Source organism: Spermophilus citellus, assembly GCF_964194105.1.
Source record: "Spermophilus citellus genome assembly, chromosome: 4".
In the NCBI taxonomy this organism is placed as follows: Eukaryota; Metazoa; Chordata; class Mammalia; order Rodentia; family Sciuridae; genus Spermophilus; species Spermophilus citellus.
The window spans coordinates 22,686,900-22,713,602 of NC_138185.1; the positions used below are offsets into that span (position 1 = coordinate 22,686,900).

A 26,703-nucleotide genomic window follows, 5' to 3' on the forward strand; every position below is an offset into this window, starting at 1 on the left:
AACACAGATTTGAAGCTACCTGGACAACTTAGTAAACCCTTCTCAAAATTCAAGAAAGTGTTGGTGTGTAGTGGTACACACTTGTAATTCCAGTGATTGGGGGAAGCAGGAGAACAAGTTCCAGGCCAGCCTCTGGAAATTAGGAAGATTAGGGTGGTTGCTCAGTGGTAGAGTCCTCTGGAATTCAATCCCCACTGTAGACCAAAAGATTAAAAAATACTGGAGATAAGTTGTTCAGTGGTGATGCATTTTCCTAAAGGAAGTCTTTGAGTTCCATTCCTAGTACTACCACATAATATAATGGTTTAGTTTTTGAATTTTTTTTTCCCTTGGCACTGAGTATTGAACTTGGGCACTTGGCTACATCCCCAGCCCTATTTTGTATTTGTTTTTTATTTAGAGACAGGGTCTCACTGAATTGGCTAGCACCTTGGCATTGCTGAGGCAGGCTTTGAACCTCTGCCTGGAACTTTGATGCATAGAAAGAAGTTAAAAATGGCCATTGAATTAGATTGAAGTCATCAACTCCTGACACACTATGTCATTTTAAGAAATGTATGGTTTAAAAGCCGACTGGCCTTTCTCTCCCATACATTTTTTTTTCTTTATTGAATGGGGGAGCAGGTAGGTGGTGGTACTGGGGAATGAGCCCAGGCCTTTGATTGAACAAGTAGTTAAGGGGTGGTGCCTATTGTGGTGGCATAAGTGTAATCTCAGCCAGTAACGGGGCTGAGACAGGAGGATCAAAAGTTCAAGGGGAAGTTCAAGTTCAAGCCTGTAATCCCAATGTTATTTCAAGACAAAGAATTTTGTGGGGCTGGGGATGTGGCTCAGGCGGTAGCACCACATACCAACAAAGATGTTGTGTCTGCCGAGAACTAAGAAATAAATATTAAAAATTCTCTCTCCTCTCTCACTAAAAAAAAAAAAAAAAAAAAATTTTGTGGAGGATCAGGTTATAGTTGACATCATTGAGGCCTGGTTAGGATGTTATCTGGGATTTAGCCACTTAAGAAGGTAGAAAAGTGGTATTTCAGATGTTTTTTTTTTCTTCATTGTATAAGCTGTTCTGATCAAGCAAGAAGATCAATTTCAGGTGGGACCTGGATAAGTTATTAAAATCCTTTGGGAGGACTGGAGTTGTAGCTCAGCTGTAGAGTGCTTGCCTGTGAGGCACCGCAAATAAAGGTCCATCAACAACTAAAAACACTTTAAAGGAAAAAAAAATTTTTTCTATGCCAGCCATGGTGGCATGTGCCTTAAGCCCAGCAATTTTGTGGAAGGAAGATTCCAAGTTCAAGGCTAGTCCTACCACCTATATGAGTGTGTCTTAAAGAAAAAGGCTGAGGATGTAGATCTGTGGTAAAGTACCCCCTGGTTTCAATCCCCAGTACCAAACAAAAAATAAGCCTGGGTGTGGTGGTGCATGCCTGTAATCTCAGCAATCTGCGAGGATGAGTTAGGAGGATCAGAAGTTTAAAGCCAGCCTCAACAACTCTGTCAGACCCTGTCTCAATACATAAAAAGGGCTGGGGATGTGGCTCGGGTTAGCAATGCAATGCCCTGTATCAAAAAAACAAACTCGGTATGTTATCAGTGGTTGAGAACTACTGTGTTCAATACCAGTACCACAAAAAAAAATAAATAAATAAAACTTTTTACAGTGTGTTATATTGAGGAAACATAGGTTTTACAGTGTTTAACCTCACAAACTGTTACAAAAACATCAAATTTACAGGGTTGAATTTAAAGTTTTAGTAGAGGGCTGGGGTTATGGCTCAGGGGTAGACTGCTAGCCTCGAATGTGCAAGGCCCTGGGTTCGATCCTCAGCACCACATAAAAAATAAAGTTATTAAAAAAATAAAGTTTAGTAGAGTATATGGAGGGTATCAGGCATCCCCAAATTTCCAATTTTGGATATCTAATCCAGGCCCTGTAAACAGCACCAATCCTACTCATTAGCCTACCTGTTTTTACTCTACAAAATCTTTGGCCAAGTTGGATAATAATAGACTGAAAATGAGAAGAAAAGACTTTGTTTTATTATGGTACAAGGGCCAGGGTGGATAGGAAGATGTAGATGTAGTGGGCAACCACTGTCCTGGTTAGCATCGTATGCCCATTCCGATGGCCATGAATGTGCCAAATGTGCCGCCACTCTGCATCATAGTTTTCCCAATGCCGCCCATCAGCTCCCGACCCCGCATTCCGATCCTGAGGAGGAAACCAAGATGGGGCCATTTGGGAACAAAAATACAAAAATAGTTTCTTTTTCCAATCTGTACTTGTAATAATTATGAATTAAGCACTACTAAAATCTAGCAATTCCTTTATATCACTTGGTACTGCGAAATTTTACCTCTTCCTATATGGGTAATGAAAAAAAGATTAATCAGGGTCTCTAGGAAATTCAATAGAATGTCATATCAACTGCTTTCAATTTGTGGGAGGCAGGAGATAGTGTCAAGTGCATGGTGGCACTGGGGAATGAATGATAAGGATGTCTTACTGCACTATACTCCCAGCCTCTTTTATTTTTTTAAGACAGGGTCTTGCTAAGTTGGAGAGAGGCTGGTCTTGAATTTGCAATTCTCCTGCCTCAGTCCTTTGAGTGTGGGACTACAGGGGTCACTATCACTCCTGATGCGAAAGCAGTTTTTACAGTTGGTTTTGCCTCCTGAGTGTCATCGAATAGATATTTGTCTTAGTTGGTTTTTGGTATTGATGACTTTGGAGTTGATCATGGGTTCAAGAACCAGCTCTGTGATTTTATAGGCCGTTTCAAAAAACCATAAAATGGGCATCAAAACACAGAAGTGGGTTTCTTTTTTTTTTTTTTTTTGGGGGGGGGGGGTACCAGAGATTGAAGGAACTCAGAGGGAGTTAACCACTGAGCCACATCCCCAGCCCCAATTGTTTTTTACTTTTAGACAGGGTCTGGCTAAATTGCTGAGGTTGGCCTGGAACTTCAGATCCTCCTGTCTCAACCTCCCAAACTGCTGGGATTACAGACTAGCGCCACCACACCCGGCCAACAGAACTGGTTTGTTAAATATGGTACTGCTCAGTATATTGTAATTTATAATCTGGAAACACGGGAATAACACTGCCCAAATGAGAAAATGACCTTCCAAGTGCACAGTGTTATATACTTCATCTCTACATCTCATTCCCGGGGCAAACACCTCAACAATTTTCATTTTGTGCAACTGGATATAAAAATAGCAACAGCAGTAATAATTATTTACTAAGCCCTTGCTATGTGCCAGATTCTACACAATGCGTGCTGACTTGATTCTTACAAAGGTGGTGTTACTGTTTTCATCTACACTTGATGAAACTACGCCTCCAATTTGCCTCACAGCACTGAACAAATGAAAGAAGGGGCAGAAAGAATTTGACTGTAGGGCTCTGCACTGCGCTCCCAGCCTGAATCAGGCTCTATTCAGGATGCAAACGAGCAAGCCGTGAAGTCCCTCCCAAAGTTCACCAACTGCGTCCCTCACCTGAGACAGGAAAAGGTGCCAAAGAGCGCTCCGGCCGCCATGCCCACGGCACAACCCATGACAAAGCCCATCTTCACGCGGTCGAAGCAGCTTGGCTGGGACTGCCCGTAGGGACCCACGGCCACCGGCATCTGCGGAGTGTGAGGGAATGGGAAGTGCGGGCCCAGCGGACAGCCCAGAAGCCGGGCGGAGTGGGGAGCCAGACCAAGGGGTTCAGGAAAATTAGTGAAGGAACAGCCTCTTGCCCTATTCCACCACCCTCTTCGCATTCCAGACCCGACGCCGCGCGACGCAGCCCGGCTCGGGCCACCCCAACCTCACCTCGTTCGTGGCCTTTGTCGCTGGGCTCTACGTCTCACACCGAAAACCAGACGGAGGGCGTTCGCATCCGGGGGATCGCTTCCGGAGCGCGAGGCAGTACTTCCGGGAACCCGGGGCCGCGGACTGCAGCCACTTCGGGTAGTGGGTTCTGACGCTGGGACCATGCTGCTACGAGCCGCTTGGAGGCGGGCGGTTTTGGCTGTGGCGGCCGCAGTCGGGCCCAAGCCTGCGACGCCCTCCCGGGGGCTGCGCCTGCGCGGTACGCTTCCGATCCCACTCTTCGCCGCCCTTCCCCGAAGCGGCCTCCTTTCCCCTCCGAGCGGCCAGTCCCCCCGAATATTCCCAAGCTTCCCTGTCCCGCCCCGCAGCCCAGAATCTTTGACGTTTTGTCTCGCTTGCACCCCACAGAGTTTCTCAGGCTATACATCAGAACGGTTAATTCCTCCGCTTCACACTCCCACCCCAGTCCCCGCAGTTCTTGTCCCCAACCCCCCATAGCCTGGAAGCCTGGGCCTTCTGACCTCTCCTGGCCAACTATTAGATATGCTGGTCCAGCCTTGCGTCCAGGTTCCATCTAGATGGCTTTGCCCTTCTGAGCTCTCTTCACTCTATCTAGCCAATTTGAACATTGCCACCAGCGTCCTCCTCCGCCCCCCCATCACCTTGTTTCTAACAGTAGCCTCCTTGTATAGTGTTCTTTGATATTGTTTACTTCCCCTTAGGATTCCACCCCATCACCCCTTAAACTTATCACACTTCTATCCAGCTATTGAGTCTCTGTGGCTGCTGTGTGTTCATAGTTGTGTCCTCCTTCACTTGGCCACTCCACTTTTTGTCAGTTGTAGATCATGCCTCCCAGTCGGCTGTTGCCTCAAATTCAAAGGCTGCCCCTGAGGCAGAGTCAGTGCTGCGACCTCTCTACATGGATGTTCAAGCTACCACGCCTCTGGTAAGAATACAGCGGCAGCTTTTCCTAAGGCTGTAATAGCAAGTACTTGTTAGAAGTGAAAATGCATAGAAAGGGTGGATCGCTGTAGAGGTGAGAGCCTTTGAGGTGTTTTGGGAAAAGGAATAGAGCCAGGAGTTAGGAGGCTTAAATTCTTATTCATATGCTAAATATCTGATCCCCTTCTCCAGTATTAGTGCAAATTTTCAACTATGTGTGAGAAGAGATTTTTCCCTGCTATCATGCATGTCCCAACTCCTCATAAATCACATTGCTGGTGGAAATGCAAACATCTGCAGAAACAGTAGTCAGAACAGTGTTTACTACCTGAGGGGACAATAGAACAATCTGATTGAAGATGGGTTGGGAGTGGGAGTATATTAGGTTGATATTTAATTAATAGAAGGGAGGGAAGACTTGTCTAACCCAGGCAGTGATGAAGGGTTGGGAGTGTGTTGAGGCAGGGTGGGCAGGTTTGGAAATGTAGTGGGGCCTGAGTTGACTGTGGACTCAAGGTGACTCATCTGTTGTGTTGTGCTCAGGACCCCCGAGTGCTTGATGCCATGCTACCATACCTCATTAACTTCTATGGGAATGCACACTCTCGGACACATGCTTATGGCTGGGAGAGTGAGGCAGCCATGGAACATGCTCGCCAGGTTAGTACAGAGGAGTCTGGGAGGTTACAAGGTCAGAGGTTCTGTGGCCTGTGGGAGATATTTCCTTAGTAGGTGGAATAGAAGTAGAAATAATTTGGGGATTAGTCTTGGTGTCTGGGTTGTGTGACTCACACCTATAATCCCAGTGGCTCTGGAGGCTGAGGCAGGAGGCTCTATAGTTCAAAGCCAGCCTCAGCAATTTAGTGAGGCCCTAAACAATTTAAGTGAGCCAAAATAAAATTTTTAAGAAGGGCTGGGAATGTGGATTAGTGATTAAGGTACTGAGTTCAAACCTTGGTGCCAAAAAAAAAAAAAAAATCCTGAAATTATTATTTGGGTTCTTTCTTTCTAGAAGATATTCAGTGAGTAGCCTGGAGACTGACCATAGACATTTGATTAGTATCCCTATTTCCTAATAGAATTACCTTGGGGAAATGATCTAATTTCTCTTAAGTCTCAATTTTCCTCACATTTCAAGTGGAGTGGAATAGATTCTACTGTGTGATTATTGGGTGAATTAAATGAGATTAGGTTGGTAAGCTTTTTAACACAATTCCTATACATAGTCTGTATATAGTGAGAACTCAATAAGTACATTTTAAAAATAATGTCGCTGCTGAATGCAATGATAGATGTCTGTAGTCACAACTACTCAGGAGTCTAGGGCATGAGGATCAAAAGTTCCAGGTTAGTCTAGGCAACTTAATGAGCCGTGACCAAACTCCAGGTACTCTGGAGGCTGAGGCAGGAGAGTCACAATTTTGAGGCCAGCCTGGGCAACTTGGTGAGACTCTCTCAAAATGAAAGGTAAAAAGAACTGGAGGTGTGGCTCAGTGGTATCATACCACTGATCCCTATTACAAAAAATACCTATATAAATAAGTATAAAAGGGCTGGGGATATAACTCAGATGTAGAAATCTCCTGGGTTCAATCCCCAAAATGATATCACTTAATGTTCTTTTTTTGATGGGGTTGCTGGGGATTGAACCCAGGGTCTTGTGCATGCTACGTACTCTGCAACTTAGCTACTTCCTGAGCCCCCCCCCCCTTTTATTTTGGTCCCATGAATTGAACCCAGGGGCACTTAACCACTGAGTCACATCCTCAGCCCCTTTTTAATATTTTTTATTTAGAGAAAGTGTCTAGCTAAGTTGCTTAGGGTCTCTCTAAGTAGCTGAGACTGGCTTTGAATTTGTGATACTCCTGCCTCAGTTTCTCAAATTGCTGGGATCACAGGCATGCACCACTGTACCCTGCTGGCTTAAAATTCTTGCTAGTATCTTGTCTTGCACTGGAAAAGAACACAGAGTCTAAAATGTAACTGAAACTGGCCTTTGTCTAACATACTAACATTAGTCTAGTTGATCTGTAAGTGCAAAGCTTCTTCTTGGGCAGTATGTAGAATACAATGGCGCTCCTTTTTTATTTCCTCACTCCTAGTGACTGATCGCAAAGGCACTCTACCATTGAGTTACTTATTTATTTATGTTTTGTTTGTTTGTTTGTTTGTTTGTTTTTAGTACCAGGGATTGAACCCAGGGGCACTTAACAACTGGGCCACATTCCCAGCCTTTTTTTGTATTTTATTTAGAGATAGGTTCTTGCTGAGTTACTCAGTGGCTCTCCAAGTTGCTGAGGCTGGCTTTAAACTCCCAATCCTCCTGCCTCAGCCTCTTGATTTGCTGGGATTACAGGTGTGCACCACCATGCCTGGTTCATTTATTTATTTTTCTGAGGCAGGATCTTGCTAAGTTGCTGACTGGGGAACTGATGATATCTATCTCTGTTTCTTGGCATATAGCAAGTAGCATCTCTGATTGGAGCTGATCCTCGTGAGATCATTTTCACTAGTGGTGCTACTGAATCCAACAACATAGCAATTAAGGTAAGAGAAGGGTGCTGAGGGTGTAGCTCAATTGGTGTTGGATCCTCAACACCTCCTAAGAAAAGGAAAAAGGTAAGAAAAGGGAAATAGATGGCACCTCTGGAATTGTGGGCCATCATGCCCAGAAAGATAACACACCCTTTCTAATATGTTGATTCTTTTTTCCCTTTGTTCCAATTAGTTCTATTTTTGTTATTTATTTTTTGATGCTGAAGATCAAACCCAGGGTATAAAGTGTGCTAAGTATGTGTTCTAACATTTAGCTATATCATCAGTTTCTAATATTTCATATTTTGTATGTGGTGCTAAGGATCGAACCTGGGCGGCACGCATGGCAGGCGAGTGCGCTACCGCTTGAGCCACATCCCCAGCCCAATAATTTCATATTTTACTTTTAGAATAATTTTGTATTATAAACTGAGTGGGGGGGTACTGCACATTTTATCACTTTAAATTTTTGTTGTTGTTATTTTGTTTTTTCGTTGGTACCAGGGATTAAACTCAGGGTCTCCTGTGTGCTAGACAATTGCAATAAGTTTGTTTTTTTTTTTTTAAAGAGAGAGTGAGAGAGGAGAGAGAGAGAGAGAGAGAGAGAGAGAGAGAGAGAGAGAGAGGAGAGAGAGAGAGAAAGAGAATTTTTAATATTTATTTTTAGTTCTCGGCGGACACAACATCTTTGTTGGTATGTGGTGCTGAGGATCGAACCCGGGCCGCACGCATGCCAGGCGAGCGTGCTACCGCTTGAGCCATATCCCCAGCCCGCAATAAGTTTTATTTTGACAGTGTTTTGTTAAGTTGCCTTGGTTGGCCTTCAACTTGCGATCTTGCTATGTCAGCCTCCCAATTAGCTTTGGACTGCATGTGCCACCATATCTGGTTATGTGGTGTTTTTTTTTTTTTTTGTCTTAAATGAAAGAAATGCTTTTTACTTCTTTATTTCCTTATAATAAATGGAAATTCTAAAAACTTAAAATATAATATTGGGGGTTGAGGTGTAGCTCAGTGGTAGAGCACTTGCCTAGCATGTATGAGGCACTGGGTTCGATCCTCAGTACCACATAAATAAATAAAATAAAGGCATGCTGTCGATCTACAACTATACAAAAAATAATTAAAAAATATATATATAAAATACTGTTTTTTCTGATATTAAAAATATCACATAGGGGCTGGGGATGTGGCTCAAGTGGTAGCGCACTCGCCTGGCATATGTGTGGCCTGGGTTCGATCCTCAGCACCATATACAAATAAAGATGTTGTAGCAGCCAAAAAAACTAAAAACTAAAAAAAAAAAAAAAAGTATCACATAGTTGGCTGGGAAATAGTCAGTAATAGCATGCATGCTTAGCATGTGTGAAGCCCTGGATTCAATCCTCAACACCAAACCAAGTAAAAAAACAAATCCCTTTGTAAATGGAATTGAAGTTATTGCTATTTCCCTGAATATGTTCCCTTTCCTTCCATCATTACTGTTTAGGGGGTAGCCAGGTTCTACAGGTCACGGAAAAAGCACTTGATCACCACCCAGACAGAACACAAATGTGTCTTGGACTCCTGTCGTTCACTGGAAGCTGAGGGTTTTCGGGTCACCTACCTCCCAGTGCAGAAGAGCGGGATCATTGATCTAAAGGTAAGAATGGCTTTTGGCATGACGGGCAAAATAGGAGTATCCTGGCTTCAGCTCTAAATCTGTCACTTCAACCTTGGCTAGCTAGAGCTTAAAGGTGGTTTAAATGGTGAGGGTGGATTTTAGAGAAAGCATCCTGGCAAAGAAAGAGATTGTTTCCCTTGAGTGAGCACATCCTCCCTCTCTTTGAAGGACTTGTGTCTCCACTTTATTGGTGCTTCCTGGCTTTTATGAGAGCCACTGGGCATGTGTTCAGGATGCTGGAGACTCTTACTCACTATGGCAAAGTTCCTCTTTCCCTGTTCTGATGCCATTTATCCTCCCTAAAAAGGAAGTATAGGGCTTTTTTCTTTCTCTCTGGCACTGAAGATTGAACCCAGGGTCTTTTGTATGCTAGGTAAGCATTCTACCACTGAACTACACCCCGAACCCTTTCCTTAAATTATTTTTTAATATCTGTTTTTTAGTTGTAGTTGTCAATACCTTTATTTTTTAATTTATTTTTTTATGTGGTGCTGGCACTTGCTAGGTGAGTACTCTACCTCTGAGCCACAACCCCAGACCCGCCTTTCCTTAAGTTTTATATTGAGATAGGATTTCATTGAGTTGCCCAGGCTGCCCTCTAACTTGTAATCCTGCTGCCTCGAACTCCTCCAGTAGCTGGTACCACAGGTATGCACCACAGCATACAATTGCAGTGTAGCTTAGTCGTAGAGTGCTTGCTAAACATGAATGAGGATTTAGTCTTCAGGGCTGAAAAAAAAAAAGTATACTTTTATAGAATCTTACCCATTTTGGCCCATTTCTTTATATATATGTGTATATATATATATGTGTGTGTGTGTGTGTGTGTGTGTGTGTGTGTATGAGGGGAAAAATAGTAAATATATAAAGATATATTTATTTGGGGTTGAGGTTATGGCTCAGCGGTAGAGCGCTTGCCTAGCATGTATGAGGCCCTGGGTTCAATCCTCAGCACCACATAAAAATAAATAAATAAAATAAAGGTATTGTGTCCGAATACAACAAAGAAATCAATATTAAAAAAAAAGCCAGGGGCTGGGGATGTGGCTCAAGCGGTAACGCGCTCGCCTGGCATGCGTGCGGCCCGGGTTTGATCCTCAGCACCACATACTAACAAAAATGTTGTGTCCGCCGAGAACTAAAAAATAAATATTAAAAATTCTCTCTCTCTCTCTCTCTCTCTCTCTCTCTCTCTCTCTCTCTCTCTCCCCTCTCTCATTCTCTCTTAAAAAAAAAAAAAAGCCAGGACAATTGGTCCCATAATAATAATAATTTAAAAAAAAGATATATTTATTTATTTTAGGTTGTGAGTTGAAGCTTCTTTTCTACCAAATTTTGGATACCAGCATTCCTAGACAAATTCAAACATGCAGTTTGTAGACATAGCCCTAAGTCCAAATTCAAAACTCTTTTTTTTTTTTCAAATCATTTTATTGTTTGTTCCGTCTCTCTTGCTTTTAATTATCTCTCAGTCATTCATATCTATGGCTGCTTCCACATAATGTCTCTTCTTTTCTTTTATTTATTTATTTATTTATTCTTTTTTTTTTTTAAAGAGAGAGTGAGAGACAGTGAGAGAGAGGGAAAGAGAGAGAGAATTTTAATATTTATTTTTTAGTATTTGGCGGACACAACATCTTTGTTTGTATGTGGTGCTGAGGATCGAACCCGGACCGCACGCATGCCAGACGAGCGCGCTACCGCTTGAGCCACATCCCCAGCCCTTTCTTTTTTTTAAATACCTTTAGTTTATTGATTTATATGTGGTGCTGAGGATCAAGTCCAGGGCCCCGCATGTGCCAGACAAGCGCTCTACCGCTGAGCCACAACCCCTGCCCCATCTTCTTTTATTTCTTTGGCTGGATTGAATCCTGAATCTTAGGAACCTCTGTACTTGACTTTGTTGCCTGTCCTTTAGCCCCCACTTTCTAGTATCCTGCAGATCCTCACCAGACTGTATTTCTAAAGGACTTGTTTGATATTTTTCTTTTTTTAATATATATAGTAATCTTTATTGGTTCATTATAATTATACATAATAATGGATTTGCTGTTATATATTTGTATATGTGTACAACAGCATAATGTGGTCAGTTTCATTCCCCAGTATCTCCCTTTTTCCTCCCCTCTTTCCTCTCCTTGGTCCCCTTTATATTTCCTTTCTATTTTCATAGGACCTTCCCTCCCCATGTTTTTTTTTTTTTTTTAATTTAACCACCTTTTTTTCCTTTCTAGCCTTCACGTATGAGAGAAATCTTCTGACCCTTTGAATTTGCTTTTATTTTGCTTAACATGATATTCTTGAGTTCTATCCATTTTCCTTCAAATGACATACTTTCATTCTTTATTTTTTTCACTTCTGAAAAACCCTTAGATGCTGGGCATGGTGGAACACATCTGTAATTCCAGCAACTAGGGAGGCTGAGACAGCAGGATTTCAAGTTTGAAGCTAGCCTCAGCAACACCCTGTCTCAATATTAAAAATGAAAAAGCCTGGGGATGTAGCTTAGCAGTAAAGTCTCCCTGGATTCAGTTCCTAGTACCAAACAATGAAACAAACAACAAAAACCCTGAGAGATTTACCTGATATTAAAATATCTTTTTTGGGGGGTGGGGGGATGCGGTACCTGGTGTTGAACTCAGGGGCATTCAACCACTGAGCCAAATTCCCCAGCCCTATTTTATATTTTATTTACAGACAAGGTCTCACTGAGTTGCTTAGCACCTCGCTTTTACTGAGGCTGACTTTGAACTTGTGATCCTCCTGCCTCAGCTTCCAGAGCCCTGGAATTACAGGTGTGTGCCACTGTGCTCAGCTTATTAAAATGCCTTAACAGTGTTTTTTTAAGCATCTAAAAATTGAAATGTAATTCACATATCAAAATTCATCCTTCAGGAGTGTTTATAATTCTCAGTGGTTTAGTATATTTACAAAGTTGTTTGAGCTGAGTGCAGTTGTGTAGGCCTGTAATCCTAGTGGCTCAGGAGGCTGAGGCAGGAGAATCACGAGTTCAAAATCAGCCTCAGCAATTTAGTGAGGTGCTAAGGAATTCAGTGAGACCCTGTTTCTAATAAAATACAAAATAGGGCTGGGGATGTAGCTCAGTGATCGAGTGCCCCTGAGTTCAATCTCTGGTATCCCACCCCCCAAAAAAAAATGTTTAAATAATCATCACTACCATGTTCCAGATCATTTTCATCATCCCCAAAAAGCTTTCAGTTCTTTTGACTATCATTTGTGCTTTCTGTGTTATACCTGAAAAGCCTTTGCCACATTCAAAGTTATAAAGATTTATACATTTCCTTTTTTTTCTACTTATTTATTGATTGATTTTATTTAATTAATTTATTTTTTAAATATTTATTTTTTTAGGTGTAGATGGACATAACACAATGCCTTTATTTTTATGTAGTGCTGAGGATCGAACCTGGGTCCGGCCCATTTTAGGCGAGTGCTCTACTGCTGAGCCACAATCTCAGCTCCCTTTTTTATTTATTTTATGTGGTGATCAAACCCAGTGCCTCACCTCCACTAGGAGAGTGCTGTACCACTGAGCCACAACCCCAGCCCTATCCATTTCCTTTTAAGAGTTTTGTAGTTTTTATCTCTTACATTTAGGTCTTTGGTTATTTCAAATTTAATTTTTGTACATGATATGAGGTAAGGAAGCTGAGGCAAGAGGATCACAAGAATCCAGGAGTTTGAGGCCAGACTAGGCAACATAGTAAAGCCCAATCTCAAAAAAAAAAAAAAATCAATTGAGCATATATGTATCAGTTTATTTCTGGAATTTCAATTTTGTTCTTCTATTCTTATACCATTGTTTTGATTCCTATAGCTTTGTAACAAGTTTGAAATCAGGCAGTATAAGCAATCCAACTTAGTTGTTGTTTTATTTTTGTTTTTTCCAAGATTATTTTGGCTATTAAGGTGTTTTGCAATTCCTCATGAATTTAGGATCAGTTCTATTATTCTTTTTTTTTTTTTTTTTTGGTACCAGGGATTGAACTCAGTGGCACTTGGCCACTGAGCCACATTCCCAGCCCTATTCTGTTTTCGGCGGACACAACATCTTTGTTTGTATGTGGTGCTGAGGGTCGAACCTGGGCCCGCACTGCATGCCAGGCAAGCGCGCTACCACTTGAGCCACATCCTCAGCCCCCCAGCCCTATTTTGTATTTAGAGACAGGATCTCACTGAGTTGTTTAGCGCCTTGCCATTGCTGAGACTGGCTTTGAACTTACAATTCTCCTGTCTTAGCCTCCCGAGCTACTGGGATTACATGCGTGGGCCACTGCACCTGGCCTGTTATTTATTCTTTTTTTTTTTAGGGGCTGGGTTGTGGGGCTCAGTAACAGAGTGCTCGCCTAGCACGTGGGAGGCCCTGGGTTTGATCCTCAGCACCAAATAAAAATAAAATAAAGGTATTGTGTCCAACTACAACTCTAAAATACGATAAAAAAAAAATTAAAAAATATTTATTTTTTAGTTGTAGTTGGACACAATACTTTTATTTAATTAATTAATTAATTAATTAATTATTTTTTAAAGAGAGAGTGAGAGAGAGGGGGACAGAGAGAGAGAATTTTAATATTTATTTATTTTTTCTTAGTTCTTGGCGGACACAACATCTTTGTTTGTATGTGGTGCTGAGGATCAAACCCGGGCAGCACGCATGCCAGGCGAGCGCGCTACCGCTTGAGCCACATCCCCAGCGGTATTTAATTTATTTTTATGTGGTGATGAGGATCAAACCCAGGACCTAGCACATGTGAGGCACTGGGTTCGATCACTGGCACCACATAATAATCAACACATAAAATAAAGGTATTGTGTTCATCTACAAGTAAAAAATATTTTTAAAAATATTGAAAAAAGGGCTGGGGATGTGGCTCAAGCGGTAGCACGCTCGCCTGGGATGCGTGCGGCCCGGGTTCGATCCTCAGCACCACATACCAACAAAGATGTTGTGTCCGCCGAGAACTAAAAAATAAATATTAAAAAAAATATATATATATATTAAAAATTCTCTCTCTCTCTCTCTCTCTCTCTCTCTCTCTCTCTCCTCTCTCACTCTCTCTTTAAAAAAAAAAAATATTGAAAAAAAACACATTGATTTGAGGATCAGCTTTTTTCCCCTTCCCCCACCCTGTTTTTGAACGCAGGTCTTGTTGTACATGCTAAGTAAGTCCTGTACCCTTGATCTATATTCCGAGCCCTCTCTTAAATTTTAGTTATGTTGCAGGAAACAGACTGGTCGAGAAGCAGCAAGTAGCACTCAGACAGGAGGATGACTCCAAACTTTATTTTACACTAGCGGGCCCAGAGGAAAACAAAATGTCCAAATCTGAGCCCTGATCCACAGTTTCTTACAATATTTATAGGTTATTTGACATCATCTTAGACCTATTCTATCACTGGGGCTTTTTCCTCTTTTTAAAAAATGTCCTGGGGCTAGGGTTGTGGCTCAGAGGTAGAGCGCTCACCTATCATGCATGAAGCACCACATTAAAATAAAATAAGGATATTGTGTCCACCTATAACAACAACAACAAAAATGTCCTAATCTGTGAGCTGAAGGCCTTGTGCAGGGACTCTAGCATAATCATGCTCACAGAAACTGATAAGAAGAAAGGGCTCTTTTTACAGGCATCTGTTTCATTTCAAGGAGTAGTAGTCAGACTCCTAGGGCAGTTATTTACAATCCAAAACATAGGGACTCATGCATGATTAATTAGGCTTCCAAGAGAAAAGCTGAGAGAGGGGTGTGGAATTGACCCCTTTCTCAGGCATTGGTTTCTTACCATACGTTTTTTATAATTTTATTTCACAACTGGGTCTGCTTTTGCCATCACGGTTATTGGCTGGTTCTTGCTCAATTGCTAAGGCTGGCCTTGAACTTGTTATCCTCCTTCCTCCGTCTCTTGAGTTACTGTGTGCACCTTGGTGCCCAGCTCTTGTTTGGATTTCTCTTTTTTTGGATTTTACTTGTACTGAATTGTGTATATGTATGTGTTTAGTTCTGTGCTGTTTTATCACATTAGGTTTCATATAAAAATTACCATAGTCAAGGTACAAATAGTTTCATCACCATAATGATCCTTCACTTCATTCGTTATTCTTAAAACCACCAATCTAGCTGGGTGCAGTGATGCATGCCTGTAATCCCAGCTAATCAGGAGGCAGGAGGAAATTCAAGGCCAATGACTCACAATTTATTGAGACCTTTTCTCAGAATACAAAGGGCCAGGATGTAGCTCCAGTTTTAGAGCACCCCTGGGTTTAATCCCCAAGGACTGAAAACAGAAACAAAAACAAAAATGCTGATCTGTTCTCAAATTCTTTAATCTTGTAACTGTATAATGTTATATAAATGGAATTATATAGTAAGTAATCTAGGATGGGCTATTTTCACTCAACATCCATCTTTGGAGATTGTTGTTTATACATACCAGTAGTTTGTTATTAGCGAAAAGTATTCTGTGTTATATATGTACCGTAGTTTATTTAACCACCTATTAAAGGACATCTGAGTAGTTTCTAGGTTTTCGCTATTATGAATAAAGCTACATTGAACATTTGTGTACAGGTTTTCTGAGAATTTAATTTTTCTCTGGGATAAATGCCTAAGAATTAAATTACTGATTCATTTGGTAATTTTATGTTTAGGGTTTTCTTGGGGGGCAGGTACCAAGATTGCACTTGACCATTGAGCTACATCACCAGCCCTCTTTTGTATTTTATGTAGAGACAAGGTCTCACTGAAGTGCTTAGCGCCTTGCTTTTACTAAGGCTGGCTTTGAACTTGTGATCCACCTGCCTCAGCCTCTTGAGCTGCTAGGATTACAGACCCTGAGATTATAGGCATGTACTACTGTGCGCAGCTGTTTCTTTCACTCTCTCTCCCTCTCCCTCTCTCTCCTTTTCTCCTTTTTTTTTTTTTTTTTTTTTTGATACTGGGGAATGAACCCAGGGGCACTTCACCACTAAGCTTTATCCCCACTATTTTGAAAAAAATTTTATTTTGAGATAGGGTCTTACTAAGTAAGTTGTTGAGAGGCTCTCTAAATTATCAAAGCAGGCCTTGTACTTCAGATCCTCCTTCTTCAGCCTCCTGAGTCACCGTGATTACAATTATGCACCACCATGCCCAGTGCAAGACCATCTAAGGGGCTGGGGATGTGGCTCAAGCGGCCCGGGTTCGATCCTCAGCACCACATACAAACAAAGATGTTGTGTCCGCCAATAACTAAAAAATATGAAAATTCTCTCTCTCTCTCTCTCTCTCTCTCTCCCCTCTCTCTTAAAAAAAAAAAAAAAAAAAGACCATCTCAAGCCAGGCACAGTGGCACATGCCTGTATTCCCAGCAACTTGGGAAGCTAAAACAGGAGGATTTAAAGTTCAAGGCCAGCCTTAGCAATTTAGTGAAACTCTCAGCAATTTGGTGAAAACCTGTCTCAAAAATAAAAAGGGTTGGGGATGTGGCTCAGTGGTAAAGTGCCCCTGGATTACATCCCCACTACCAACAAAAAACCAAAACCAAAACCAAACAAAACAAACCTCAAAAAAAAAAAGAAACTAGAAAATCTGTCAAACTGTTTTATTAAGTGATTGGTTATACATTTTGCATTTCCACCAACTGTGTATGAATGATTCAATTTCTTTCATACTCACCAGCATTTTATGTTGTCATATCTTTTTGTTTGTTTGGTTTGTTATTTTGCAGTGCTGTGGTTTGAACCCAGTGCAGGCTAGGCAAGCACTCCATCACTGAGCTATGTTCCCAACCCCCTAGTTTATTCTAAGGGTTCCCAGAGGTTGGGGGTGGGTTGCAGGGATATTGAACTCAGGGGTACTCGACCACTGAACCAAATTCCCCAGCCCTGTTTTGTATTTTATTTAGAGACATGGTCTCACTGAGTTGCTTAGCATCTCACTTTTGCTGAGGCTTGCTTTGAACTTGTGATCCTCCTGTCTCAGCCTCTGGAGCCACTGGGATTACGGGCTTGTACCACTGCACCTGGCCAACCCCCCTAGTATTTTTATTTTATCCAGTCCAATAGGGGAGTAGTAAAAGGCCCCCTTTTAAAATTATGTTTGCCACGTGTTCCGAGGGCCGCTCTGCAGGTCTCTTTTCGGTGGCGACCCTAATGCAGAGTCAGAGCTGCAGCGCCGCGAGTCATGGCCGGACAAGCATTTAGAAAGTTTCTTCCACTTCTTGACTGAGTATTGGTCGAAAGGAGTGCAGCAGAAACTATAACCAAAGGAGGCATTATGCTTCCAGAAAAATCTCAAGGAAAAGTATTGCAAGCAACAGTAGTAGCTGTGGGATGGATCAGGCTCTAAAGGAAAGGGTTCAGAGATTCAGCCAGTTAGTGTGAAAGTTGGAGATAAAGTTCTTCTCCCAGAGTATGGAGGCACCAAAGTAGTTCTAGATGAAAGGATTATTTTTTTATTTAGAGATGGTGACATTCTTGGAAAATATATAGACTGAAACAAATCACTGTTGAAATGGCATCCTATGAAGCTGCCCATTCCACTGAAGTTCTGAAATCTTTCATCATGTAAATAATTTCCATGTGTCTTTTATAATAAACTGATGATAATCTAATAACATCCACTGCCTCAAAATTTTAGTTTCCTCGTACTTGTGTAAACATTTCCAAATAAAATATGTAATGAAAATAAATAAATAAATAAATAAAATTATGTTTGCCTACATTCTTATTTAGGGAGGACTTTTTCATCAGAATATAGTCTTCTTAAATCCCACATATTCTTAGGAACTGGAGGCTGCCATCCAGCCAGATACGAGCCTGGTTTCAGTTATGACTGTGAACAATGAGATTGGAGTAAAGCAGCCTATTGCAGAAATAGGTGAGTGTCATGATCCTTGCTGACTAGTTGGGTGCATCTGAGGAAGTAGGGATAGACTGAGAGTTCCAACACTCTATAGAGCATTATGAGTGAACAAAAGAAAGAGAGTCTAAGTATGGCCTTCTAGGACATTATAAGTGGCAGAGCAGTATTTGAACCCAGATCTAGTACCATTTCTGTTTTTTCATTTTATTTTAGTTGTTTTCTAAAACAACCACAAAACAGCAATAAAACAACCCTCTACTTTTTTTTTCCTTTAGAACATCTCTTTATTTAATCTCTACTTAGAGCTCTCCTTGTAATCTTTTTATGCAGATTTGTTAATCTTTCCTCCTTTTAAATCAAAAAGGTTCTAAAAGGTAATGTGACGTTTTGAAAGGTCATTGTTATAAGGTGGTAAGAAAGAATCTCATGCATCAGAATATCAGGAGTATATTCATTTAGTACTTTGTCCTTGAGCTTTAGAGAACAGAGAAATTGGAGGACAGGGAAGGGAGGGGAAAGAGAAGGAGGGAGTGAAAGTGGAAAGGTGGAGCCAGGGGTGGAAGAGGATTTAGAATCATTTACTGTGGGTAGAGAATTCATGGTGTATGGGGGACCACTGTCAGGTTAGTTCCCAATGTTGTGCTGTGGGTCTTCCCCTCTTGTTTTTTCAGGGCGGATTTGCAGTTCCAGAAAGGTATATTTCCATACGGATGCAGCCCAGGCTGTTGGAAAAATCCCACTTGATGTCAACAACATGAAAATTGATCTCATGAGCATCAGTGGTCACAAAATCTATGGTCCTAAAGGTACCAGCCCCTCCTAGAGTGCCTCTTGTCTGAACATCTCAGGAAACTCTTTAACAGATGTTTCTCAGAGTTATTTGAGACTGCCATTACTTTCAAAGGAAGTTGTACGTTCAGAATGCCCAGCAGAATGCATGTGTCATTTAGCAATATTCAAGAAACACTGGCCTATTTGTACACCCAAGTAGTTACTGTGTGTACAATAGACCATTCTTCCTTGATCCCTTTAAAAAAATACTTTGAAAGCATATAAATATTAATTTGGCAGAGGAACACAGAGTTTTGTTCAGTCAAATTTCACCGTGCAGGCCCAGTTACCTTGTCTGCCTCACTAGGATGTGCAGAGCTTTTAAGTCCTTCTTTCCCAGTGTCTCACTTTAGCTTAGTGGAAGAGTATATGGGTTTTAGCATCTATTGGTGTTCAATAGTCTTAATAGTCTGTGCCCCTAATAGTCTCTTTTTTTTTTTTTTTTAAGAGAGAGTGAGAGAGGAGAGAGAGAGAATTTTTTTTTTTTTTTTTTTTTAAAGAGAGAATTTTTTAAATATTTATTTATTTTTTAGCTCTCGGCGGACACAACATCTTTGTTTGTATGTGGTGCTGAGGATCGAACCCGGGCCGCACGCATGCCAGGCGAGCGCGCTACCGCTTGAGCCACATCCCCAGCCCCGAGAGAGAATTTTTAATATTTATTTTTTAGTTCTCGGCGGACACAACATCTTTGTTGGTATGTGGTGCTGAGGATTGAACCCGGGCCGCACGCATGCCAGGCGAGTGTGCTACCGCTTGAGCCACATCCCCAGCCCCCCCCATGTGTATTTTTATACAGCAATTTCTTCCCACAACTTCTTTTCCTGTCCTGGATCTCATATTTAGTGGCGTCTTGGCATAGCTAAGTTAGATTGCTGCTACAATAAATATACTTGTGTATATTTGTAGAATTATTCTATGCATTTTCACATACATGTACTTCCCCTCCATCCTGCTGTTGATTCAGATGGTAGCATATTATATTCATTGTTCTGATCTTGCTTTGTTTTACCTAACAATATCTCACTTTTTTTTTTTTTTTAATTCCTTTTTTGGTACCAGGGATACAACCCATACCTTAACCACTGAGCTACATTTCCAACCTTATTTTTTTTTTTAATTTTGAGACAGGACCTTGCCAAGTTGCTGGGGCTGACCTTGAACTTGTGATTCTCCTGTCTCAGCCTCCCATGTTGCTGGGATTACAGGCATGCACCACCACACCTGGCTGTCTTACATTTTTTAGTTATAAGATAGAATTTATTGGGGTTTCATGAGTTTTCTTTTTTTGTGGCGGGGTGGGGGGTGGGTATTAGTAGGGATTGGACCCTGATGTATTATACCACTGTGCTATATCCCAGCCCCTTTTATTTTTCAGTTTGAGACAGTATCTTGCTATATTGCCCCAGACAGACCTCAAATTCACAATTTTCATGCCTCTTCCTACCAAGTAGCTGGGATGACAAAAATGTGCCATTGTGACTGACCACCTAACAATGTATCTTGGAGATCTTACAGTGTTGGTACTGAAAAAATGTCTTCATTCTTTTATGTATCTGGGTAGTATTTCATTGCATGGACATCAAATTATTTGACATTCCCCTGATAACGCCCATCCAAAATGTTTCCAATCTTTTTGCACATATGAATAATGCTGCAATGTATGATATGATTTCATTTGTTGCTTAGGGAACTACCTTAGACCATTTTGGTCATTACTCCTTCTGGTAGTTAAATTCCTGATGTTAAATAATTTTGCAAAATATTATGATTTTGGTGCTATCTTCTCAGCTTTTTTTTTTAATTTAGAAAAATTTCAGCTAAGAGGAAAATTGAAATAATATTTTGATTTCTTGGAAAGTGATATTTTGTTTATTTTGTTTCATCTGGATTTCTCTTTTTTGTAACAAATTTTGTTTCCCAGGGGTTGGTGCCATCTACATCCGCCGCCGGCCCCGAGTGCGTGTGGAGGCCCTGCAGAGTGGAGGGGGGCAGGAGCGGGGTATGCGGTCTGGGACAGTGCCTACACCCTTGGTTGTGGGGCTGGGGGCTGCGTGTGAGGTGGCACAGCAAGAGATGGAGGTATGAGAAGAGCAGTTTCCTCCCACAACTTCTTTTCCTGTCTTGGGTCTCATATTTAGTGGTGTCTTGGCATAGCTAAGTTAGATTGCTGGTAGAAGAGGAGGTTTTTTTCAATAAGCTCCTGCTGGCCCCCTAGACCGAAGGAAGTATTAGGGGCTCAAAACCCATGTCCTGGGAGAACTTATGAACTCACTTGTTTTAGTTTTGTTGGAACCGTATGTGGCGTTACTGAGCACTTTTGCACATTAGGTGGTGTTCTCAGGGCTGGAGATAAAAGTGGTCTCCAGCAGTAACATAGGATGGTAGAGGAGAAGGGTTTCTTTGAGCATGTGTTTTTGAACTGTTTGGTGATCATGTTGCTTAATCCTCCCCTACATTCACCTTAGTATGACCACAAACGAATCTCAAAATTAGCAGAGCGACTGATAGAGAAAATAACGAAGAGCCTTCCAGATGTGGTGATGAATGGGGACCCCGAACACCACTATCCTGGTATGGACATAATTTTTTTTAATTTTTTTCTTATTTTTGGTTGTTGGGGCTGGGGTTGTGGCTCAGCAGTAGAGCGCTCGCCTAGCATGTGTAAGGCCCTGGGTTCGATTCTCAGCACCTCATAAAAATAAGTAAACAAAATAAAGGTATTGTCCAACTACAACTAAAAAACTAATATTAAAAAAAAAAAAATATATATATATATATATATATATATATATATATATATATATATATTTGGTTGTAGATGGACATGATAGTTTTATTTTATTTATTTATTTACTTATTTTTATGTGGTGCTGAGGATCAAACCCAGCGCCTCATACATGCTAGGCAAGTGCTCTACCACTGAGCCCCAGCCCCAGCCCTGGATATATCTTTTTTGATTCCCATTCTACAAGAGGCTCGAGTCTAGACCCCTTTCATAGAGTATCCTTCTTTCTTTAGGCTGTATCAACCTCTCCTTTGCATATGTGGAAGGGGAGAGTCTGCTGATGGCACTCAAGGATGTTGCCTTATCCTCAGGGAGGTGAGTTGGACCAGATAGACAGGGACTGTGGTAGGGCTTCTGTGTTCCATACCATTACTAAGCTTCATGGTATGGCAAAGACAGGCGCAAGAGCTCTTGATTCAAGGTATCAAGGTAAAGGTAATTTTTTGGCTGGGTACAAGCTGAAGTTTATCACCCTAGCAGAGCTTCCTGGAGGAGAATTCTGTATTTTTGTGGTTCTAGGGAATGTGTGTGTCTGATGTAGAGTTCCACTAGTAGTTCTGTTACAGATCTCCAGAATTGAAGATACTCTAAAGGTCACCAAGGATTTATCTTCCCTTGGAGAATGAGTACAAGGTTCTTTGCTGCCTCTTTTTGTCAGATTCACTTCATGGGGTATCATGCTTTGGCTCTGTCCTTGTTCAAAGATGTTATCCATGATGGGAGCCAGAGGAGCTGGGTTCACAACCTAAAATGTGTAAGGCAGCATTAGGCTCTTTAGCTCTGCCAGATTAGGTCTTTTGTCCCTATGGGGACAGAAGGGCCCTGGGGGAGGAAGTAAGACTGGAGTTTTGTGGCTTACAGAGATGTTGATGATGATCTGAGCAAGGTTCATGTCTGTTTCCTCAGTGCTTGCACCTCTGCATCCCTGGAGCCCTCTTATGTCCTTAGAGCAATTGGCACTGATGAGGATTTAGCACATTCTTCCATCAGGTCTGTGAGTTGAGCTGCCATATTTATGAAAGACATCCTCTTTATTTTTTATTTTCTGTTATACAGTCTTTTTCTGTCTGGTTCTTCTTATCCCTTCTTTCTTTCTCTCTGTTTTTTTTTTTTTTTTTTTTTTGGGGGGGGGTGCTGGGTGTTGGTTTAGAACCTTGTTCCTGCTAAGCACCTACACTACCACTCCCAACCCTTTCTTATTCCTTCTTGATTATTTGGGAAAGTTTCTGGGGCAGAGGTTTTCAGACTTCATTGAGCATCACTTGGGAAATTTGTGAAGGATGACAGTTTCTGAGTCTCACATTTGTATTTGGCTTCACTAGGTCTGGAGGAGAATTAGGAAATTTCTTCTGAGGTGGTTCTGATGTATTAAATTCACAGACCATGTTCTAAGAAACTCTGGCCTAGAGGGGTAGGACCATATTCTTCTAAGTCTTTTGTGTACTAGGTTCTCAGTGAGTACTGGCCAAGTAAATTTACCACAGTACTAGCTCTGATGAAAAGCTCTTCTCCTTTTCCTTCTTAAGGTTTGGCATTGGCCGCTTTACTACAGAGGAGGAAGTAGACTACACTGCAGAGAAATGCATTCAGCATGTGAAGCGTCTTCGAGAAATGAGGTATGCACTATTGTATCAGAAACTCTTAGAATAAACTGTAGTTTAGGCTCCTCTTTTGTCCTCATGTGTTCATGCTGCCAGAAACCAAAGTTTGATTTTTTTTTTTTTTTTTTTGGTGTTGAGGATTGAACCCACTCTACCAACTGAGTTATATACCCAGCCCCAGAAACCAGTTTGAGAGTAATTGGATTTTAGGATTTAGAGCTTCCATGAAGTAAGAAAGTAGAGCTCTTTGGTTGCTTGTTTTCAGAATATGAGAAAGTTGTTTAAAAATTGAAGAACTACATTAATACAGGTAGCATTTTTCATTACTGTTATTGAAAGTACTAGCAAACATTGTTGCAGCAATATTAGTACAAAGTTAGTGACTTACAGACTAAGTATATGAGAAAATTCCTTTTAAAATAGGAATTTTTTTTTCCTTTGAGGAACTGGGCATGGAACCCTTGTGTATACCTTGCTTCCCTTTGAGTTCTCCCTGGCCTTTCTGTGCTCTGGATATTACTTGCTAGGGTCTAGCTGTATTGCTTAAACATCTGCTGGTTGCTCAAGTTTCTTATGCTTAGGATTCTTCTTTTGGCCAGGCATGGTGGTACATGCCTGTAATCCCAGCTGCTCGGGAGACTGAGGCAGGTTCAGTAGTTCAAAGCCAGAGTTCAAAGCCGGCCCCAGCAAAAGTGAAGTGTTAAGCCATTGAGACCCTGTCTCCAAATAAAATACAAAATAGGGCTGGGGATATGGCTCACTGGTCGAGTACCCCTGAGTTCAATCCCCAGTACCAAAAAAAAAAAAAAAATGATTTTTCTTTTGGCCAAAGACCTTATTTTTCCTATGTGGTTTCAGTATCTGTACCTTATCGCTTCTGACCCTTTACAAAATGAATTTAGCCTAGTCCCATTAGCTTTCAACCAAAACGTTATGTTGTGAGCCTATTAGGGACAGGAAGGAAATGATTGCTACCTTTAAGGAGCCTAGGAAAATATTATAAATAGAAAGTTATGCTGGGAATGTATCATATAAAGGAGAAGGATAATCAAGAATAGAATTAAATCAGGTAGAAAAAAATAGCTGGATAACCCAAACCACAGAATTTCACAATTGGTGCTAGAGGTATTGCTCGGTGGTAGGTAGAGTGTTTAGCATGTGTGAAACCTTGGGTTCAATGCCCAGCACGAAAATACAAAAACATTCACATAGTCATACAACACTGAAGTAATAGGTGGTCTGAAACATGCAAGACATTCATGCTGAAGGGGATCAGAACTCAGTAGAGATTTCTTATATGAGATGGGATGCTGGGGCCTAAAACCCAAAAGGTCCTTTTGGATTGGAGCCAGAAATTCTGGAAGAAAAGTTCAATATGGGGAGGTGAAAATGGCAAGAACTATGTGATGGAACTGCATGCTCAGATGATTTAGAGCCAAGTTCCATCCAGGAGAACCAAGAACTTGATCAAAACCCAGAAACAAGTGCTGAAAAGTGGGCAATTTGTGATAGTTGTAGTAGAGAAGATGAAACTTGCTTTTTATACAGGTCTGAGGCTGTTGGTGTTCTTGGGAGCCTATAGCCTCTCACATGTGGGAGGAGAGCTTTAAGAATATGACCACATCTGAAGTCCATTGACTAAAGGTTCAATTGCCTTTGAGCCTGAGGTGCCTAGTTAATACTGTTTTTTGGCTAGACTTGAGGAAGACTTATAGTAAGTAGCTGGGAAAGACCTTATTGACCACCTGTGTTGAGATCCATTCAAGCAAAAGGCAGAGGAGAGACAAGAACAGGAGGCAAGTCATGGCTCAAGGCCTCAGAGCCAATGTTGACTGCTTCCTATCTAAGTTCTTACTCACTGAATGCCTCTTCTCTTTGACAGTCCTCTCTGGGAGATGGTACAGGATGGCATTGACCTCAAGAGCATCAAGTGGACCCAACACTAGAAGAGTGGGTCCCTGATTTTGTGCTGGCCTGGCCCATCCTGCTTCACTGACCCACAAAAGCCAGGGATCTCATTCTACCCAGTGGGTACTCTATGTAACATCAGAATTGGTATAGCCCAGTAACATCATCACAGTCCTCTTCCACCTCAGAAACACAAGGAAAATTTCTTTCCCTCACCTTAGATCCTATGTTGGGACACATTCCCCATTTCTCTTCAGGTGTTCTTCTCTGGTCATTTATAGAGTGTGGACATTCTCATCTGGAAGCAATAGAGATATTTGCTATGATGTTGCTGCTGGATGTGTCTGTGTCCTTTTTGGGGAAAGCAAAAGGAACTGGAAGAAAGCTCTTTGGGGCTGGGGATGTGGCTCAAGTGGTAGCGTGCTCGCCTAGCATGCGTGCCGCCCGGGTTCCATCCTCAGCACCACATACAAACAAAGATGTTGTGTCCGCTGATAACTAAAAAATAAATATTAAAAAATTCTCAAAAAAAAAAAAAAAAGAAAGCTCTTTGGGGATTCCATTGTCCTATGTAGACATTTGAATCGTGGCATTTTACTGCTCAACTGGACTGGCTCCTTCAATAACAAGCATAATCGACTTCAATTTAATCCTTTTAGAGACTCCAAAGAACATCTGTTTTTATTGACTGTAGACGAAATAACAACTTTCTTAGTTCTCAGCTTGATCAATATAGATACTGTCTTAGACTATCCATTATTCTAATATGACTCTATCCATTATTTTAATAATTTTATGTTTCTTCTCTTAGAATTTGTTAATTTGAAGATTTGGAGAGAAATAAACTTATCATCTTCTGTTTACTGTGTGACTTTATTGAGAACCTGAGAGAAGTGGAAGCTGCACTTAGGCATTGTGAAGACTACCCGTTCTACCTGACTTCTATAGATGACTCAGTCAGCTTACATACCTTTTTTTTGGCAGTACTGGAGATTGAACTCAGGGCTTTGCACATACTAGGCTAATGTTCCACCATGGAGCTACATCCCCAGCCCTTTTGAAAAAAATTTTTATTTTGAGAGAGGGTCTCACTAAGTTGCTCAGGCTGACCTTGAAGTGCCTTAGCCTCCCCAGTAACTAGGATCACAGGTGTGTGCCACCACACCCCAACAAATATAAAAAAAATATATACATATATATATACACACATACACACACACGCACGCACACACACACACATTTTTTGCAGTACTAGGGATAGAACCCAGGGGTGTTTATACTGAGCTATACTCCCAGCTCTTTTTTTTTTTTTTAATTTATATAGACACAATATCTTTGTTTATTTTTATGTGGTGCTGGGGATCAAACCCAATGCCTTACATGTGCTCTGCCATTGAGCCACAACCCCAGCCCAACCCCCAGCTCTTTTTATTTTTTATTTTGAGATACCATCTTAACTACATGGTCAAGGCTGTCTTTCAACTTTTGCAATACTCCTGCTTTAACCTCCCATATTAGTGGGATTATAGGTGTATGGCACTGCACCTCACCATAATTTTTTATTTTTATTTATTTTTTTGGTACTGAGGATTTAACCCAGAGATGCTTTACCACTGATCTACATCCCCAGCCCTTTTTATTTATTTATTTTTTTTGAGATGGTCAGGCTAAATTGTTTAGGGCCTTTCTAAATTGCAGAGGCTGGCTTCAAACCTGCAATCCTCCTGCTTTAGCTCCTGGG

At 41.3% G+C, this 26,703-nt stretch overlaps 2 protein-coding genes and 1 pseudogene across 5 annotated transcripts; 2 read left to right on the forward strand and 1 right to left on the reverse strand.

Annotated features, from left to right (window-relative positions):
• Positions 1–2,021: 2,021 nt before the first annotated feature.
• ROMO1 (reactive oxygen species modulator 1) lies at positions 2,022–3,967 on the reverse strand. Its single transcript, XM_081291133.1, has 3 exons — positions 3,829–3,967; positions 3,508–3,638; positions 2,022–2,215 (listed from the first exon to the last, which is right to left on the reverse strand). The coding sequence occupies exons 2-3, from the start codon at positions 3,636–3,638 to the stop codon at positions 2,107–2,109; spliced, it is 240 nt and encodes a 79-aa protein (XP_081147259.1). The 5' UTR covers positions 3,829–3,967; the 3' UTR covers positions 2,022–2,106.
• Positions 3,858–25,823, forward strand: NFS1 (NFS1 cysteine desulfurase). Of its 3 annotated transcripts, none has more exons than XM_081291125.1 (13): positions 3,858–4,087; positions 4,668–4,777; positions 5,317–5,433; positions 7,237–7,320; positions 8,798–8,950; positions 17,756–17,849; positions 18,506–18,640; positions 20,590–20,747; positions 21,134–21,239; positions 21,687–21,768; positions 22,360–22,443; positions 22,980–23,069; positions 24,937–25,823. In XM_081291125.1, the coding sequence occupies exons 1-13, from the start codon at positions 3,991–3,993 to the stop codon at positions 24,998–25,000; spliced, it is 1,374 nt and encodes a 457-aa protein (XP_081147251.1). In that variant the 5' UTR covers positions 3,858–3,990; the 3' UTR covers positions 25,001–25,823. The 3 variants fall into 3 exon arrangements, with proteins under 3 accessions (XP_081147251.1, XP_081147249.1, XP_081147250.1); XM_081291123.1 differs by having other exon boundaries at positions 3,869–4,087; positions 4,674–4,777; XM_081291124.1 differs by lacking the exon at positions 7,237–7,320 and having other exon boundaries at positions 3,871–4,087.
• On the forward strand, positions 16,253–17,748 carry LOC308647177 (10 kDa heat shock protein, mitochondrial-like; annotated as a pseudogene). Its single transcript has one exon. The product of its transcript is annotated as a 10 kDa heat shock protein, mitochondrial-like (transcript).
• Positions 25,824–26,703: the final 880 nt, after the last annotated feature.

Coding starts and splice junctions, on each gene's coding strand:
- NFS1 (XM_081291125.1), top strand. CDS start 3,991: ATGCTGCTACGAGCCGCTTGGAGGCGGGCGGTTTTGGCTGTGGCGGCC. Junction 7,321..8,797: donor CCAACAACATAGCAATTAAG/GTAAGAGAAGGG, acceptor ATTACTGTTTAG/GGGGTAGCCAGGTTCTACAG. Junction 22,444..22,979: donor TTAGCACATTCTTCCATCAG/GTCTGTGAGTTG, acceptor TTCCTTCTTAAG/GTTTGGCATTGGCCGCTTTA.
- ROMO1 (XM_081291133.1), bottom strand. CDS start 3,638: ATGCCGGTGGCCGTGGGTCCCTACGGGCAGTCCCAGCCAAGCTGCTTC. Junction 2,216..3,507: donor GGCACCTTTTCCTGTCTCAG/GTGAGGGACGCA, acceptor TTTCCTCCTCAG/GATCGGAATGCGGGGTCGGG.